This window comes from Hibiscus syriacus, unplaced genomic scaffold (assembly GCF_006381635.1).
Source record: "Hibiscus syriacus cultivar Baekdansim isolate YM2019G1 unplaced genomic scaffold, ASM638163v2 tig00000797_pilon, whole genome shotgun sequence".
Lineage (NCBI taxonomy): Eukaryota > Viridiplantae > Streptophyta > Magnoliopsida > Malvales > Malvaceae > Hibiscus > Hibiscus syriacus.
The window spans coordinates 21,503-41,963 of NW_024061826.1; the positions used below are offsets into that span (position 1 = coordinate 21,503).

Genomic DNA, 20,461 nt, shown 5'->3' on the forward strand with positions numbered 1-20,461 from the left:
ATTATGGCACACTCTATCCACGGAGCCTGAAGAATCCAGTAAAGTTATTTTAGTTGGAAAGGAAAAGGATTTGGCCGGATCTTGTTCTGTGACTGCAAATTGAAGAAAAAAAAAGCTTCGACAAATAGATCTACAAACACGTTTAAGAGATGAAGTTGACCAACAGCAGCAAGGGATAATGGCGATGCCTAACAAACCATACTGAACATTGAAGTTGGCCCAAAGGTTAAGCATTAACTTTGTATTTCTATGGGTTTAAGGTTCATATCTCTTCAGTTCATATTATTTCAATAATGTTTTCGAGTAAAACGACATGGTTTTGTGTTTATTGGACATCGAAATAACTTCGTTTTGGTGAGACATTAACATTAGTGATAAAATTTACAAAACTAAAACATGATAATAGGATGAAAATGTGTAGCTAGGAGTGAGTAAAATTCGACTCAAAAAATTGATTTTTTCGACTCGATTCGATTCGAAGAAGTTTCAAGTTTAAATCGAATTGTAAAATATAACTCGAATAACTCAAAATTTTTAGTAATTAGTAGATTAATTTTCAAGTTTGAGTCGAGTATCTCGACTTTGTATGGTATATATAAATCACATATGAAAAAATAAAATAAAAAATATATATGTATTGATAGTATTGCATATGATTATAAAATATCATTTAAATTATAATAAAAATATCGTAATATTTACAATTAAATTTAAATAGAAATTTAAAAATTTAACTCGACTCAATTCGAAAAACATTCAATTCAACTCCAAGTTACAAAATAGGATTTATCAACTCCACGAAGAAACTGATTTACAGGAATCATATTTTTTTGTAATTACAATTGTATTTGCTGGATTTATTTTATCTTATAAATAACCAAAAAACGAAAAGATGAATTACGGGAAAAAAAAAGTTGAAACAAACACCCATAAAATGTATGTTGAAATATAATTTTAGTATAGTACCGGTGTCCGAAATATAAAAAAGAAGATATATAATGGGGAAAGAAAATGTTTTAAGTGCATAGCCGGACCAAAATCAACCCAAAGAAAATACCCAGACCAAACAATTATTTTGATTTAACTTGAACATCTCTTCAAGGAAACGAAACAGATCGCAGGTACTAGAAACTCACTGAAATCGGAAATGAATGCTAGTGCTACAGTAGCAGTAGGCTCTTGCCTCTCAACCTCCAAGCCATTGAGCATTGGCTTAAGTCCGGTTCCTATCTGTTTGCGCCGCAGGAGGAGGTGTTTGATGATTGAGGCGGAGGTTGAGCTAGCCGCGTCGGAAGCCCAATCTGCCTATCGCCGCCTCATTCTACTTCGCCATGCCAAGAGTTCTTGGCAACATCCGGCTTTACGAGGTTTGCTTCTTTTTTTTCCCCCTTCTTCTCAAAGAATCTCTTCCACTTACATTCTGACCTCTTGTTTTTATTAAAACCATATCTTGCCATCTTAATTTTCGTAATTGGTGAATGCCTCAACTTGGCGAACCCCAACACCATCAGATCACGACCGTCCACTCAGTAAATCCGGGCGAGCTGATGCAGTGGCGGTTTCTCAGAAGCTCCAACGAATTGGTTGGATCCCTCAGCTTATTTTATCCAGGTTAGCTAGCTTCTCTTCTCTTATTATCATATTTTGAAAACCTTAATATTGATGTTTTGAAGACAAATAAAGAATTCAATCTGTTAATTCGTGTTGCTCCAGCGATGCCGTGCGGACCAGAGAAACACTTAAAATCATGCAGGAACAGGTGCGTGGTTTTCTGGAAGCAGAGGTCCATTTTATTTCTAGCTTTTATTCCATTGCAGCCATGGATGGGCAGACTGCTGAACACCTCCAACGAACTATCTGTCAGTATTCAAGTGATGAAATACTTACCATCATGTCAGTGTCTCTTTTCTGTGTACTTTGATTATTCCTTTGCTGTCTTTATTTTTTTTCAGTATGTTATTCTGGTTCAAGCTTTATGTTTCTACTCTCTAATTGAAACCTGATTGTATGATTGTGTGTTTGTTTTCTTAGAAAATTTCTATTTGTAATTTATCACAGATTCACACTAAATTTGTTATACAGGTGCATGGGGCATAATAAGGGATGGGAAGAGGCGGCCTCCATGTTTGCTGGTGCTTCCATAGAGCTCAAGGCTTGCAATGCTGCTTTGCTTGAAGCTCCTGGAAAATCTTGGGAAGTGGTTCGATTTCCTTCCATAAAATATTTTCATGTTGTCTCTGTGTCATTTTTGCCTTATTTTTGTATGGAAGTAACTATAAAATATAGTCTTTATAAGCTAAACATACGCCAAATCCAACCACCCATACTTCATTACTATATGTTTTACTTTTATCTGCAAGAACTGCTCTTTTTGAGTGGTGCTAAGTTGGAGTTGTGAACTATTCTCATAAGCTATGGAGCATAATCTAGTTTATATTTCAGGGTGTTCTCATAGAATCTGTAGATTTAACGGTATAGTATATTGAAATTTTGTTTGAGAACAGGAAGTTATAGATGAGGCTGATGCAAGCTTTCTATCTTATGCTTTTTTGAACAGAAAAAATATGTAGTAGGACGTTTCTGATCTTGTTGCCTAATTTCATGAAATAAGGCCTGCGTTGCTTGTACTTTGAATGTAGGATATGTACATTCTAACGTGAGTATACATGTATGATCCACATAAAATCAGACTATTTAAGGGTTCATGTAGAGACCCTACAGGGTTTACATTCAATACACTTTCAAAGTTTATTCACTTGGAAGTATAAGCATCGGTGAAACACTGAAACCTATTGTGAAACTCTTGAAAACTGTTATTTGATGAATAAACTGTGCTACCTTGGAAACTAGGGAACAATATCATAATCCAATAGTAGACAGATGGGAGAAGTGGATCAACCATGTTTGGGACTGGATTGAATGATGTTCTTCTAAACAAGAATAATTATGCTTTTGAGTTTCAATGCCCGTAGCTTTTGCATCTGGTGTGCATAGATTTGAGGCCACCTTTGTTTTGGAGTTTTTTATGCACCTATTTTGAAGCCCTTGTGATAGCTTCATAAATGAAAACTGATATATTAACATGGCATGTCTTAATAGAATTGGTGCCGTGTAAAAGGAGAATTTGGTGGCTGAATTCTATAGCAATGACGGAATGAATTTATGGTGTTTATCATGTCTAACCCCCTGCCGATATTTCTTTTTAATTAAAGAAACTCAATATATTGAAAGTTGTGGTTAAATCATAATGCACTTTTTGGAGAGGTACAGAGATGAATATGCAAAAACTTGACCAGTGCTGCTTAATCACCATATATTTTTTTTTCATATTTGAGATTGGAGATATTTTTGGGTTATAACTTTTGAAGGGATGAATCATGACTGAACCTAATGTCTTACCTTTTCAGGCATTTTCTGTAGCAGGGTATGGTGGTTGGAAGCTTCAAGGCTTAGTGACACCCAGTAGTAACCTGTAGAGCATAGACAATCCGAAAGTCCCCCCCCCCTACCTCCTCTCTCTGCTAGGAAAATGGAAAGAAGACATTAACAAGAGAAAGAGGTGTTCTAAATTTTAAATAAAATATTAATTTAACTCTTATACTTTAAATAAAATATTAATTTGATTCTTAAATTCGTGAAATCCTATCATCAATTGTCGTTCATCATAATTAACTTATGCTATTTGATGACATGACATATTAATAAAAATATTAAATTTTATTTATTTTGACTCTTAAATTTTAAATAAAATATTAGTTTAATCCTAAATTCATTTTTATCTAAATATGAGGATTAAATTATTATTATAATTTATTTTAGATGAATTTAAAGAGTTTTAGAGTAGGTTTGTGAAGTGCAAAGTAATTTTTTTGTGATGATATTAGATTCGAGTTCATTAGATTAAAAGCAATGTATTAAAAATTTTATGGTCCAATTATTGTAAACAACAACCAGTGATGCTAATCAAATGTAATTGATAACGTGATGAACAACGATTGACAATAAGGACTTTAATTGAATTTAAGGTTGAAATTGATATTTTATAAGTTAAAGAGTTAAATTAATATTTTATTAAGAATTAATGGCTTAATGACTAAAATAAGAAATTAAAAACAAAGGTGACCAGAATGTAATTGTTTCAAAATCAATAATAAAAAAATACAGACGGAAAGAAGAGACCAGCTATGTGGTTTACCCAAATACTTATGAAACAAAGAGACCAATAGGGGTGTTTAAATCCAAACCAATTCAAAAAAATAACCGAAAACCGATCCAAAAAATCGAAAACCGAAAAAAACTGAAACCGATTTAGTGTGTTTGGATTTTTTTTAAAAAAACCGATCGGTTCGGTTTCGGTTTGAAAATCCGGAACTGATCTAAACCGAACCGATATATCTTACAATTAAGTATGAACGACACCGTTTCAACTTTCAAATTCAAACCCTAGCCTACTTTAGAGTTTAGACTCCGCCTATTCTCAATGTTCTCATCCTCCTCGTTTATTTTTTCCATTAAGCTTTCAATCAAGTTAATCAGATTCTACTCCGAGGAAAGAAAATCCAAAAAATCTGCTCTCTTGTTACTCAAAACCAGCTGGTATGTTACCGTGATTTGATTCTGTTTTGTTTTTCGAGTATGATATTTTCTTGAATTTTCGAAGGTTTTTTTGTTTTTCCTGGTTGATTTCTGTATTGTTGGGCCTATTGTTTTTCTCTGCAAGTTCTATCATGCATATGAAAACTACATGAAACATGTTGATTTTATTTGCATACAGGAAACGATTGAGACATTAAGAAACCATGCGAAATATCAAAGGAGAATGTTTGATCAGGCTGTTCAATTGGTTTGCCCTGGTGGGGTCCTTGTGTACTCAACGTTAGTTTGTTTCCTTAGGACAATTTTATATTTTTGCTTTCATAATTTATCAATCTACGCTTCTCATAATAGGACTATAAATGTTTTATGTTGCTTGCATTATGCATTTTTGATTGGCTGAGTGTGCTTTCTAATAAAATTTTGAAGTAATTAGCTGTTATTTACTGGATCCTTATTTTGTGAACCTAACTTCTAAGGTTAGATGATGTTTTTGAGATTCGTAGTTTGTGCTTCTAGTGTTATCATACTTCACTTGTTCATTTGTTTTTTTATCAAGTGATGAAAGATTTAAACTGATTTTTGTTGTTTTAGTCTTGAATAATTTTCACATCATGTTATGTTTAGGTGTACAATCAATCCTGGTGAGAATGAAGCATTAGTCCGGTATGCTCTGGATACATACAAGTTCCTGTCTTTAGCTTTACAGGTAAGATGCCTTAAATTTAACTAAACCTTACGACACATTAAAACTATAGGGAGAGTTAACCATAATGGACAGTTCATCATGGACTGGTTGTGGTTTCAAACACGTCTGTAAATAAAGGCCTGAGATTAATTTGCCTTGTTATTGCATCGGTAAAGAGAACAAAAATTTATGAAATTATCCTTGCTGCCATCATTATAGTGTTACTGTTATTTTTATGTTCATCAACGGTGTTTATTCCATCGATTTTAGCTTAGGATGTGAAATGATGAAATTATTTTTGAAAAATTAGAATCTCAAAATCGTACAAATTCAAACTGAATCAAACCGCACTTAATTGAATCAGATCGAATCGAATTTTTTTTTAAAAACATCAAACCGATCCAAATCTTAAAAATTTATACTTTTAGATCGGATGAATTTTTAATCAAAAACCGATCCAAACCGACCGCGAACACCCTAGAGATCGGTAAAGAAAAAGCTCGGTCTCTCTCTCTCTCTCTCTCTCTCTGTGCCTGGCTGCCCCCTCCGTTCTCGGCCGCCAGCAACACACCAAAACCTGTAAGCTCTCCGTCCTACTTTCTCTCTTTTGGTAGAATTTCCCCTCATCTTTGACTTTTTCTTCCACCTTCTTTTGAAAAGTTCGTTTCCCATTTTCTGAGATCTGGAATCGAATTTCTTCCACTTCTTTTTTCTTGATAACTCTTCCAAAGAAACAGGAAAAAAGTTCAGTCCAAAAGTGTAGCCGCTGTAGATCTGGAAGGAAAGCTCGTGAACGAGCTTTGTGTTTCTTCAGCTCTTTTTTCGTATCAATTGTTATTATTTGTTTAGTTGCCAAACAGCTCACATTCAGCTCAACATTTAATTTTTTTTCTTGACACGGGAGGTTGGACGTTTCGAGACGATGTTGGGGAAACATTCTTGCTGCCCATCTCTCTCTGTGGGACTGCAAATTTATAATTTCGTGTACGGGTTTTAAAAGATGCCTGTTTGTATTGCCCCATATGTTCCACTAAAAGAAGGAAGCTTCTTCTGTGCTCTCCCTCATAAAGCGAGAGACAGAGAGAGGTAGATAGAAATAGTTGAATTGGAGCCAACAAAAAATGTTGAAAAATTGAATTTTGGAGCTGTTGATACATTGCGCTGGAGTAATTACACGCTTCTTTATATTCACATTCCAAAGCTCATTACTAGCAAGATAATTGATCAGTTCATCAATTTTGTTATTCGACCTCCAAGGTATCTCTCTTTTACACTATTCGACCCTAATTCCATTCTCATCTCTTAAAGCTGGATCGGCCCAGTTCATGACCCTAAATTTTCCAGTGCAAAGAAAAGTAATATTAGTTTTTCTAATCAAACTACAATTTTGCTTCATGACTCTGTTTTGAAAATAAATTAAGCTATAGCATTAGTATGATGCATACATGCTCAGGAGGCTGGAGCTGTCTTAGCCAATTATTGCTTCCCCCATCTCATTTGTTGATTTGCAACTCCTCTTTTTTCATTACTCGGCATTTTTTAGTACTTGTAACCTGTAATGGCTGCGCTGCTGATCCGATCATTGATCTTCCCTTAAGTTACTATCTTTTATACTTTTGCCATGTGTACATGCAGGGCTAATTATAATCCAGATCAGTATCTTTGGCAAAAGGAGTTTACTCTTGCTGGCAGGCAATATAAAAGACATGATTTGGAGGCAAGTATGGATGTTAATTAGCCACCTTTCTCCCTTTTTATCTCTTTTTTTCCTATTTGTCACCTCTGTGCTTTATGTTAGCTTCTTGGAACATGTTAGATTATCTATTTCAAATGTATACAGCTTACAAATGCAAGGGTCCATAAGCTGCGTTGTAGTCATTACGCGCCTTCATCATTCCCTGTAGAAACTCCACTCCCTTGTGTTATATACTGCCATGGAAACAGGTATGAACTCGTTCCATAAATTCTGCTTAAATCTACATTGTAGTTATAAACAGCTTTTAGATGGTATTGTGCCTCAACAAGTAATTGATTTGAATCGTTACCAAAGATTTGCGTAGCATAAAAAGAGGGGTAAAATTTCACTCTCTTTTTATCTCCCATGGATGATATCACAGTGGATGTAGAGCGGATGCCAATGAAGCTCTGTAATTCTTCTCCCATCAAATATTACTGTATTCACACTTGATTTCTCGGGTTCAGGCTTATCTGATGGTGATTATGTTAGCCTAGGGTGGCACGAGGTATGTGCTCGATCTAGTTGAGTGCCTCTGTTACCCATGTTTGATGACCATTTATGTATTCTTTTGTCTTTTTATATTTTTCTTTACCTTTTCTTAAAACTCTTTGACAGAGAGACGATCTCAAGATTGTGGTATCATATTTGAGAAGTGAGACAAATATCTCGTATAGGCCTCTGGGGACGATCAATGGGTGCTATCACCAGGTGCTTCATCTTTCACCTCTCAGTTTATTGCATTTTCTTAAACAGGATGTGTTTGAAAGCCCTTGTTTCTGGATGTTTTGGACGCTTGTTCTCTTGATGGTGCTTCTCAGTTTTAATTTTGTTTCTTCCTAGGAAAACTATACTTACTAGTGTGCTAGGTTTCTCTCTTTGTTATTTGATGCAGCCTTCTTTATGGAGCAGAAGACCCTTCAATAGCAGGAATGGTGTTGGACAGTGCCTTCTCAAACCTATTTGATCTAATGATGGAGCTTGTTGATGTGTATAAAATCAGGCTTCCTAAATTCACGGTACAAATCTTTTCTTGCAACTCTGTTAGCTTAAATGTGAGCGTTTAAAAGCAAACTGGCATGTTAGACCAATTATATACCCTGTGAAGATGTCACATGTTGCTTATTAACTAATAGGCACAGGATGATATGCACGCTCTGAAGAAAGCAAATAATGGGGCTAAACATGAGATGCATGATTTCATATTAACCCCCCTCCCCCATTATGGCCACCAATTGAAGCAGAAAGAGTGGTCCAGTTGAAATATCCAAATTTAGTCAGTTGGTATGATCAGAAAATGCCACTGCACCTCAATACCAGATGTGAGGTGTGATAAATAGTGCTAATGTGCTGCTTTTTCCAAAACGGGGTATATTGATGCTGGTCTTGGTGGTACTAAACAGTAATTATCACTGCTTTATACCGAAAGGAAGTCAATCAGATTATTTGAATAATCTTTCAACGTCCCATATCATATGGTGATAATAGAGTATTAATTAAATTTGAAAGTCCATAAGAAAGACAAAAATCTGAAATGGAGAGAGTGAGAGAGCGAGAGTGCAAGTTTTCTGATGGAAAAGTGAGTGAGGTCCATGGAGGGGGTACTTGGTCTGCGTTTGTTGATAATCTTAGTCGGAGAGTGAGCAGAAGAACATTAGGGGAACTTTTTAGTTATCATGGCAAAGTCATTAGGGTGTTCATTCCATTTATCAATAACAGACCGAAATATAAGGATTGCACGTTTGTGTTCGTTCACTTTGCAAGCAAGGAGGATCTATGCAATGCGGTGGAGAAGACGAATAATGTCAGGGTTGATGGGAAGATAATTTCTGTGTCAGTAGCTAAATATGACAAGCTGTCTGAGATGAAGAGTCGTGAAGGGTTTAGAGCGGGGGGTTCCAAAAGGGTAGAAACAGGTGAGTTGAAAGGCAGAAGAATGATTTCTCCGGCACAAGTGGCAGAGCAAATGGAGAGGATGAATAGGTTCCTTGATGGAAGAACATATAGAGACACGGTAGTTTGGGTGAAAAAAGTTCCAGAGGGCCTTCAAGTAAGCAGTCAAGGGAATAAAAAAGAGGAGAAGAAATCTTTGGAAGTCTTTATCCCAGTGGAAGAGAGAATATGGTTGAAATCTTCACTTACTGGCATTTGTAAAGATATCTTTGAAGTTGACTTTGTGCAGAAAGCCTTACGGAACGAGGGCTTCAAGGCGAAAGTGATAAGGTGGGGTTTTGCATAGAATGCGTGTCTTGTAGTTTTTCAGTCGGTCGAGGAGAGAAGAATTGCAATGGAAGAAAGATGGGAAGCTCTGTCGTTTTGGTTTCAATTATTGGATCCGGTTGTAGACGAGGGGGGCATCCCATTAGCTTATTGTGCGATTTCAATGGTTGGTGTTCCATTAAATTGTTGGTCGGTCCCGTTCTTTTCTAGTTTAGCATCCAGATGGGGCAAGTTAGTTAGAATTCAAGATCAAACTGCACATAGAGTGGATTGCAGAGTGGCACAGTTGTTACTAAGGGTTGAGAGTCCATTTGATATTCCCGAACATGTCATCATCAATACATATGGGAGGAAGTTCATGATTAAAATTAAGGTTGAATGTGTGGAGGATTTTTTTCCTGAGTTAACAGACATGGAGGAAGAAGAAGTTGCAGAAGACCCATGGGAGAAAAGTTCTTCAGAATGGAGCAATGAAGAAGTGCAAAATGGACAGGAAGAGCAGGTGGGAGAGAAGGAGCTGTCAGAATCCCAAAATAGGGTTGACGAATGGGTTAGAAGTTCCCAACCAGGGATACACACAAATACCGAGGGGCGTTTGAATTTAAACATAGGAATGGAAAATACGTTTGACCTGTGCAAAGATGTGACTGAGGCAGGTAATGTCTCCATCCAGCAGGAAAAGTCAGAAGAAGTTAATAAAGGGAGAGAAAATGGGAAATGTCTGGGAGATCCTCCCAATGAGCATGAGAAAGTTGACTGTGGGAGTGGGTTTCTTAGGGGCCCTGTAGTACAGGTGAGGAGTGGGCTGGATCAAGAGAAGGAGAGATTAAGCAAGGATTATTGTACTACTACAACAGGATTCAATGTTGTGCAGTATCATACTTCCCTGCAGGAGGGGTCTGTTTCTGTGTCTGCTCATAAAAATTCTGGGAAGACTGTATCGGGGAGTAGAGTGGGAAGGGGTAAGTGCAAACGTGTCTATTCACGATCAAGGAGGGGGGGATCTAGGAGCCGTATTGGTACAAGTTCGGAGCATGCTTATAACAATGAGGAAGTAAATGGGGCAGAGGCTTTGGAGTGTTGGAACGTAAGTGAATTGTTAGGGGTCACATTCAGAGGGGGGAAAGAAGTTTTTATGAACAAAACGATTCCTTTGATAAAGGAGAGAGAAGTACAGGGGGGTAATTAAGGGGTGCTGGATTTTAGGGTTATAGCTGGATATTGATGACTAGTTGGCATTTAATGTCTTGGAATATTAGGGGTTTGGGTAGGAGGGTAAAGGCTAGAGCTGTTAGGAGAGTTGTGGAGGAGAGAAAGCCTTTAGTTTTATTCATCCAGGAATCGAAAATGGAAGTGGTGAATCAATCGGTAGTGAGGAAAATGGGAGGAAATTTGTTGACAGCTACAGCAGTTTCAGCAGCTGAAGGTTCTGCTGGTGGTCTGATTACTTTGTGGAATGAAAAAGTGTGTCAGGTTCAAGAGGAGATTATTCATAGGAGATTTGTAGTAGTTAAGGGTACTATTTATGAGGTACTAGGGTCTTGCTGGTTCATAAATGTGTATGGACCAAGTGTGGAGTCAGAGGAAGCGTTTTTCAGGGAGCTGCTTTTATTTCTGGAGAATTTAGACAGTCCAGTCTGTCTCGGAGGGGACTTCAACGTGGTTATGTCACAGGAGGAGAAGATTGGAGGTGCAGTGAATTTAGCTTCAATGTTTGCTTTCAGAGAATTTGTGAGTAAAGCTAATCTAGTGGATTTGCCTATGGTTGGAGGTCGATTTACATGGTGCAACAATAGAGAAATTCCAACTTACGAGAGACTAGATCGGTTCTTAGTGGATCAAAGTTTTTTATCAGTGTTCCCCATGATAACACAAAAACTCTTAGAAAGGTCTGTTTCAGATCATAACAGCATCTTACTGGAAAATAGGGGATGGAATTGGGGACTGAAACCGTTTAAATTATTTAACTATGTCATGGAAGAGGAGGGTTTTTGTAGTATGATGGAGGGAGAGTTGCACAAGCTATGTAGAGTGGAAAATAGACAACCGATTTCTACTGTATTAAAAGGGGTGCAGGAAGCAGTGAAGAAATGGTCTAGGAAGGGGTATTTAGAGTTCCCAAGGAGAATAAATAGGTTGGAGAAAGGAATTCATGAGAAGGAACTTCAATTGCAACAAGGTCTCCCCTTGGTGTCTATGAAGAATTTAGTGGAAGCAAAGAAAGAGCTGTGGGACTTGTATAAAAAAGAGGAATCGATTTGGCTACAAAAGTCAAGATTGAAGTGGTGTTTGGAAGGGGATAAGAACACTAGATTTTTCCACCAATGTGCAAGAGGTAGAGGAAGGAGAAATGGTATCAAATCCATCAAAGTAGATAATGAAGTCATTTCAGATCCAGAATTAATTAAAACTTCAGTGGTGCATTTTTTCAAGGGGTTGTTTAATCAGGAAAATACATTGGAAGTGGAGGAACTGGACCTGGATTTTTTACAACTCTCGGAACAGCAGAGATTGGCCCTTGAGAAGCCTTTTTCTGAAGAGGAAATTTGGGGTGTAATTGCTAACTCGGATAGTAACAAAGCACCTGGCCCGGATGGACTGAATTTAGGTTTTTTCAAGAAGTTCTGGTCAAGTTTGAAGGAAGTGATGTTGCTGTTTTTTAAGGAATTTTATGAGGGAAAAGACTGGGATAATGACACCAATCACTCTTTCCTTTCTCTTATTCCTAAGAAGGCCAATCCAGAGGGGTTAGAAGACTTTAGGCCAATTAGCCTAGTTAGGGGTTTCTATAAAATTCTTTCAAAAGTACTAGCGAGAAGGTTAAGCTTGTGTATTAGTGAAGTTATTAGTCCATCTCAATTTGCATTTATACCGGGGAGACACATTTTGGATTGTTCGTTTATAGCAAATGAGGGCATTGAGTGTTGGAGGAAAACAGGATTGAAGGGAGTTGTTTTTAAGGTGGATTTCAAGAGAGCCTATGATTCGGTTGATTGGAGGATGTTGGTGAAAATAATGAGCAAAATGGGGTTTGGAGATAGATGGAGTTCTTGGATGTACAAGTGTATCTCAACAGCTTCTATTTCGGTTTTGGTAAATGGCACACCTACAGAGAGAATATACACTACTAGAGGATTAAGACAGGATTGTTCATTATCTCCTATGATGTTCAATTTGGGAGGCGAACTGTTACATCTAATGTTGGTGAAAGCAGTGAACAAAGGGTTGTTTTCGGGTTTTGAATTAGGCTCGATGGGTCGTTCTTTCATGTTATCACATTTGCAATTTGCGGATGACTTAATAATTTTAGCAAGGCATCTAATCATGATTTGGTGAATATTAGAAGGGTGCTTTTAATTTATGAATTGTTGGTGGGGCTGAAGTTGAATTTGAATAAGAGCAGAATTTTTGGAATCAATGTGGGGAGGAGGAGTTAGCTTCTTGGGCCAAGGAAATAGGTTGTGCAAGAGGAGCTTTTCCATCGGAGTATTTAGGTCTACCGTTAGGGACTAAGAGGAATTCTTTTTCTTTGTGGGAATCGGTGGTACAAAATTTTATAATAGTTTGGCTGGGTGGAAGGCAAAGTCTTTATCTTTGGCTGGACGGGCAGTTTTGGTTAAATCAGTGTTGTGCTCTCTTCCAATTTATTACCTTTCTATTTTTAGGATCCCTATTAGTGTTCTCAACAAATTAAATTCTATCATGGCGTCTTTTCTTTGGGGGGGATCGACAGAAAAAAAGAACATCCATTGGGTCAAATGGGAATTGGTGTGTAAGCCAAAGAAGTTGGGGGGTTTGGGAATTCCAAATCTATTGCTTTTAAACAGGGCTCTTATGGGGAAGTGGGTGTGGAAATTTGCTGTAGAAAAATCCTCTTGGTGGAAAACAGTGGTCTGTTGTGTAAACAATATGGATTAAAATTCAATGATGATCCTGAATACTTGGACAACACGTACTTCTTGGATTTGGAGAGGAGTTGTTAAGAACTTCTTTTCAAGTGATGCATTTGGGGATTGTTTTAGGAAAAATTTCTGTGTTAGAGCTGGGAATGGAGAATCAGTGCAGTTTTGGTATGATGTATGGTTGGGTACGGTTCCTCTGAAAGATAGGTTTCCAAGGTTATTTGCTCTGTCGAACAACAAAGGGGGGAAGGTTGCAGAGTTCAGGCTGTATAATGACTCGGGTGAGGTCTGGGATATTCAGACAAGAAGGAATCTGGTGGATTGGGAGGTTGAACAGTGGCTGCAGCATATCTCTCTCTTGAACAGTTACTTATTCATTAGTTGAGGATGATTGTTGGGTTTGGTTGGGAACTGGTGAAGGCTGTTTTACAGCAAAATCATTCATGCAATTGTATTTTGATAGAGAGGGTAATGATGAAGTATAAGGTAATTGGGAAAGATATGTTTGGAAGGGGGTAGCTCCACCACGAGTGGAAACCTTTGTTTGGCAACTTACTCATCACAGAGTAGCGGTGAAGGAGGAACTGCTAAAGAGAGGAGTTAATGGGGTGGAAGACACTGTGTGCTCTTTGTGCAGGAAGTGTAATGAGTCGGTCTCACATTTGTTTCTGCACTGTGATGTGGTGTGGGACCTGTGGGTTAAGTTCTTAAAGTACTGGAATGTTTGCTTTGTGGTTCCGACTAAGTTGATGGAATTCTTAATTGCGTGGGATGAGTTAGTTCCAAGATCTTTCATATGGAAGTTTATCCCTAGGGCTGTGTTGTGGTCGGTTTGGAAATGTAGGAATGAGGTGATTTTCCAGCAAGGGAAGGTTGATTCTGCGTTGTTGTTCTTCATTACAAGGTTCAGAATTGTTTCGTGGTTTGGACCTTCATTTAAGGATGTCCATATTCCTTTTGATTCCTTGATGGGGGACTTAAAATTAGCAGACTGTAATGGTAATTTGAATAAGAGGACTCCTTCTCCTTCTAGTTGGAGTCCTCCTCCGGAAGGTTTTTTAAAAGTAAATGTTGATGGTGCAATGGTCAAAGGTTGGGATAAGGGGGGAATTGGTGGATTGATTAGGGATGGGAGTGGTTCGGTGCTTGGGTCGTTTTCAGAGAAGGTAGGGGGAGGTCCTCCTTTACTTGCAGAGCTTTTGGCGATCAAAAGAGGGTTGATTCTTACTGAGGAAGTTGGTTACAGTCCAAGCCAGAGGATTATTTTGGAATCAGATTCGACTAATGCTCTAAAGTGGATTAAAAATCCGGACCTTAGTACTCCTTTGTTTAAATCCTTGGTGACGGATATAGCTACTTGTGTGGAAATGAAGGGTATTATTACAAGGCATATTCCGAGAGCTGCAAATTGGGAAGCGGATGAATTAGCAAAAGCTGGTATAGGTTGATTTTTGGGTTTCTATTGTGGTTAGAGGTGTAATATATTGGCTGTTTTTTAAGGGAGTTATTAGGGTGCGTTATGTATCCACAGTTGTGGCTTAAAGGTTATGTTGTTAGTAGTTAGTCATGTAGGTGTGGAGGTGTATTATGGTTCTCATTAATAAAAGTTAGAGGCACTCTTTTCCTTCTTCCTATGCCCTTCATGTTATGTTTATATTATAACATGTAGGGTATGAAGGGGGTTTTTAATGAGGCCTTTTTTATCAAAAAAAAATTATCACTGCTTTATTGGCCTTGATATGTGAATCACAATGAGGTTCATTGCTGTTTGTATATTCTTTGTGTAGATATTTTTAATATTGCAATCAATTGTATTTTCTGCGTTCTATTTCAATTAGGTTAAGATGGCTGTGCAGTACATGAGGCGTCTAATTCAGAAGAAGGCAAAGTTTGACATTATGGATCTTAATTGTCTGAAGGTTTGTCCATCTGGTTGGTGTTCACAAGTTGATCACAAGTTAGTGAGTTGATTAAATTTTTTCATACTTTGTCTTCCCAACGTTAAAACCTTTCCAGATCTGATATATTGACAGATTTTTTTTTTCATTTCATGTGGGGTTTGTTTCTTTACCAACTGCTAGTTATTAAGTAACATTCTAGACTTTGATTCACAGGTAGCACCCAAAACATTCATTCCAGCATTATTTGGACATGCCAGTGAGGACAAATTTATTCAACCTCAACACTCTGACCTCATATTTAATTCATATGTGGTAATTACCATTTGAAAATTCTTACATTTTCTTGTGGCCTCTGGTTCTTTTTATTTAAGATTCCAAGGCGAAATCTTTGATTCCAATATAAGATTATGGTGTTTGGTTTGGGAACATTATGCGCAGGCCGTAATTTAAGATTATGGGCTACTTTTTTATAAATTCAAATATGCCAAAATATTGAAATAACTGATTTCATTCAAAAACAAATTCTATAACAAGGACAATTTAGTAAAATGCACTTCTTGGTAGTCTTACATCCATTTACCAAATACTGTAATTTTATTTGTTAATCTTATATTCCATGAACCAAATATACCCTGTTTTGGCTGATACCGGAAGTGTTTATCAAGCATATTCTATGCAGGGGGATAAAAACTTTATAAAATTTGATGGTGATCATAACTCCTCCAGGCCACAGTTTTATTATGATTCAGTCTCCATTTTCTTCTTCAATGTGCTTCGTCCTCCACAGATTTCTTCTGCTTGTTCAAGTAAACTTGAAAAATAATATGACCTTGGTGATTTGAAAGTTGGTGCTGGCATGGATTAGGTGTGAATTTCTTTTCATGTCAGCTTTTAAGAAAGTAGCTTTAGAGTAAAAGATGAGTATCCTTTTGATTGGTGTTTGTGTCACCTACGTGATGCATGTATTTGTTAAGATGATCTGACCCTAGGATTTGGTGATACTAACATGTGTAAAAGCTTTTATAGAAACTGGAATATGGGGATATACCTACCAAATATTTAACATGAATTTGTGGAATTCTTTTGAGTCTGTTGTATGAAATAATCACTGGCATTGAAACTGAGCCAACCAATGCTGCAAGTTCATCTTCTGCTGCACCTAGCGTTTTGGCTACTAAGCCAGTAAATGAACTGATCTCATAAGTTGCGCCGCTAACTACATTGGTAGTATTCCATTCCACTTTGTGTTTGGTATTCGTCTGCTTGTTAGACTAATACTCAAATTATTTACATATTTAATAGTTTTTTGTTTCATATAATTGCAGGATTCCATGGTTACCAAGAACAATAGACCTGACAGTGACGAACAATCAAATTTACAGGTATCCATGTATTCATGAAATTCCTCTGATCATCTTCTGTAGTATATAACTCTGTGTCTGTCTGCATATACACATGTTTTATTCTTTTTACGGGGAAGACTAGGTAGTTTAGTTTATTCAGTTCCTGCTTGATGTACTCTCAATTAGTCCTGAGAAACTGACATGATTTATATTTAATGATAGATTCACTCTACACTTATGACTGCACCTCCAGTGTGGCTATCGCATGTTACTGAATATGGTTTCTGAACCGGCAACATAACGTGTGAAGTAATCTATGAAATTCTTGTTTTCCGCTGTTCATACTTTGTTTCATCAGAGAATTTTGCCTTATGATTTGCAGGATAAGCCTAATGGCCAAAGTGACGAATGTTGCTCATATACCGGCTCAAACAGAGAAAGTTGGGGAAGATGCTCTTCACTAGGGGGCAGTGATGAAGAACTGCTGATAATAGAAATGAGGTTCCTCTATGTCTCTGTCTCTACCTCTAACCCTGCTGATGGCCATCGTAATCTTCACCATGGAATGATGAAGGCTTACCTTCATCTGCATAATGCATTTAACAGACTGTTAGATTCAAAACTGTTTTTAGTCAATCAAGAGAATGCATGCAGGGCATATTAACATAAGAGATCTTGAGAATAAGTTCCAAGCTTTTGTTTGCTGCATGATCTATATTTATTTTAACTTGAATGGGGTAGCTCCTGCCTATTTACGGTTTTTTCTTATTGAAAATGGGCCCTTTCTCATTAGGTGACTCTTAACGTGCTTGTAACACCTCTTAAAAGCATGCCACAAAAATCGTGTGATCCACCAGAAGAGGAAAAGGAGAAGAAGAATAAGAAAAAAAAGCTTCAATAACCCCAAAGCCCAAGCACGAGAAGCTTGAAAAGCTAGAAGCCCTTAGTAAAAGATTACGCCTTTGCATTTTGAGACGAGTTAATCACCGGAGGAATCATTCCTCATGAGTGGCCCCAGTAACATTAAACTGTTGTATTTTCTTCCTATTGTTTCTAGTATTTTCAGTACAAGGTGTTCAAGTCATTTTAAACTTGAAGCAAAATTATGCAGATTACCAAGCTTTACGATAAATGTATAAATGCAGTATTTAGATTGAACAGTTGTCCAAGTATTTATGTTCTTTTTCCTAGTAAAGTTTCACTCAAATTCTAACAATCTAGCAAAACAATGTTTCTTTTTCATTAGGCACGTAGGCCGATTTAAATAATGAGTAATTTAAGAATTTTTTTGACCTTTTGAATTATGATATCTGCAATAGTTGTTTGGCTTGCTGGAATAGTGTTCGCAACAGCAATATGACAATGCTCACATGAATCAAGCCAGATATATTCGAATTTGATTTCTTAAACATCTCCATATTCACTTGGTTTGTTCCTCTGTTTTCCCCCATCCCATGAATCAATCGTATTTCGTTAGTTTTACACAGTCGATCATCATACGACGCCTACAGTCGATGAATTTTAAGACTTCTCCATGTTCTTAGGTTTTGCTATTGTACCTTCATTGCCTCCCCATGTATACCAACCAGATTGCTTCATGAACCAAAACCAAGATGAAATCAATAACTCCATTTTCCTTCAGTTTCTCACAAATTAACTACGCTATGTTAAGGTATATTTGGATGGTGAATTTCGTCGAATGTAACCCACCTCGGTTGTGCGAATTGTTAATGTCATAACGTTTCCCGCGAGGGATCCGTTAGACTTAAAAAATTTAGTTTTGGGAAGGCGATGAAATTCGATTTTTGAAAAACACTGATTTTGGAGTCGCCGTCAACCTTTAAGTTAGGTAAGTTGAAAACCTTAAACGACAAAAATGGTCCGTGTTTTACCAAAGATCCATTTTTAAGAGTTCAAGAGTCGATTACGTGTGGGTAAGGGTGAACAACCCCACAACGCCCAAATTTTGATACCTAAACAATTATATGTTGTTTAAATATTGAGAATTACAAACTCGAAAATATATTTAAATTACGATCCTGTTATTCATTTGACTTTATTCAAACATTGTCAACTTTCGGATAACAAACACCCTTTTGTGTGAACAATCTTCGGGAATGCACTTCCTTTGCAGTTACGAGACTTTCACATAGATTCCCATCACAAAAGATATTAATTTGTAATTTTTGTAAAGATAAAATAAAATAAAATAAAATAAAACAAAATTAAAGTGAAAAGATGTAAAAAATAATAAAAATAAATAAACGTAAAGAGAAGAAAACTATTGAATAAAAAACATTTATGCGAAAAATCCTCGAAAAATATATTCCCTTGTAGTTGGGAGATATCCTCATAGATTTTCATCACAATGAAAATTTCCATTTTTTTTAAAATATTTTATAAAACAAAGATGATTTATAAAGAAGGGCATTAATAATTATCTAAATATGCATATAATAAAACAAACAAAAAAATAAAAATTTTCATACAAAGAATGTTTATAACAATTACATAATTTATATACATACATGAAATTAAAACGATCAATAAAACAAAGTTACAAACTTGAATTAACATGCACATTTACAAACATGATAAATTAAAATACTAATAAGAATCTAATCCTACTTAGTAAATAAGGGTCAAATCGCAAGAACAAAAACTTTAGAGGTACCATAATAATAATATAACAATTAATGGCTAATATACAAATGTTATTTAATATGAGTACTGAAACTGAAATAAAACCCCAAAGCAGCATGCATGACTAAAATAAAAAGATATAAAATACTAGGCCAGCAATAATAATTTAACCAAGAACACAAAAAACAAATAAAAGTGACTAAAACACATTAAAACAAACATATAATACCCAAGCATAAATAGATTAAAATACAGAGACTAGGTTAAGAATATACACATAAATAGGTTATTTACGTAAATAGGGCCATAATAAAACATAAAATAAATAGAGAGATCAAAATCAAAGAAACACAAAGTTTCATTAATTATCAAAATAACATATTACAAACTAGGGAGGACCTAAACTGTAATTAGCCCAATTCCTCCAAACACGCGGTCCCTTCCCTACCGAACGACGTCGTTTAGCAGCTGAAATATAATCAGCTTTAAGGGTTATAAAAAACCCTTATTTCATTTCTCCTTATCTCACTCAGCCGTGTTTCCTAGAGAAACCAAAGGGAGAGATGATTCTCTCCAAGCATGTCGTCGCAAGAGGCAACTAAAGCTTCGATCACCATAAATCGATGGCCTCGGGGTACCAAACCCCAACTAGCCTCGTAACCCCAATTCGTAAACCCACGACCCACAAATTAACCCAAACTCCCATAGATAACTTCTTACCTTCAACAATGGCATGTAAGGCTCCAATGAAACACTAAAGGGTCGAATCCTTCCCAAAGGTGGGTTTCGAAAGCTTTTCTTATTTTTTTTTTCTTTTCTTTCCATTTTTTCGAATCCCTTCCCCTATCTTTTTTTTTCACCATCGGTTTTCATTTTCCCCTAAAACCCTCGAATCCTCTCCCAAAATGGTTCTTCTCTTTGATTTATGGTTTTGTTGATGATCATGAAATGTAGGGGTAGGGTATGATTTATTTCTGATTTTAGGTAAAAATCTCGATTTTACGGGATTTTTGGTATAATTTGGGGTGATTTTCTGACTTGATGATGTTTTGGGTGCAGTTGTTGACTGATCTGTCACTGTAGGGCTTCTGTTCACGACATCGACAGCTGGGATGATCAGCGATGGCTCACGCGCAGTTTAGAGGAACGCGTGCATCACACGTGCCGGTGGAGAGTTGAACAGACTGATGGAGCTGCATGGAACCTTGAATGATAAAACCCTAGCGTTTAGATGCTGGGCCTGAACCTGGGTCGGTTCGGTTCGGGTCTGAACGGGTCGGGTCTTGTAATTGGGTTGACTTGGTATGGGTTTGTAATGTAATTGGGCTTGAATTGGTCTGTAAAATGAAAAGAAAAATAAATTAATAATAATAATAATAATTTGTAGACCCGGACAAAACGAGTGTCTACAATTTCCCTTCTTTGCACGTTCTTAT

General features: G+C 36.7%; 1 protein-coding gene and 1 pseudogene across 1 annotated transcript; both read left to right on the forward strand.

The window, feature by feature from the left end:
* The first annotated feature begins 1,037 nt into the window (after positions 1-1,037).
* Positions 1,038-3,505, forward strand: LOC120115540 (uncharacterized protein At3g52155, chloroplastic-like). Its single transcript, XM_039136222.1, has 5 exons — positions 1,038-1,367; positions 1,512-1,611; positions 1,714-1,893; positions 2,083-2,200; positions 3,408-3,505. The coding sequence occupies exons 1-5, from the start codon at positions 1,148-1,150 to the stop codon at positions 3,474-3,476; spliced, it is 687 nt and encodes a 228-aa protein (XP_038992153.1). The 5' UTR covers positions 1,038-1,147; the 3' UTR covers positions 3,477-3,505.
* Positions 3,506-4,744: 1,239 nt separating this feature from the next.
* LOC120115550 lies at positions 4,745-17,537 on the forward strand (annotated as a pseudogene).
* Positions 17,538-20,461: the final 2,924 nt, after the last annotated feature.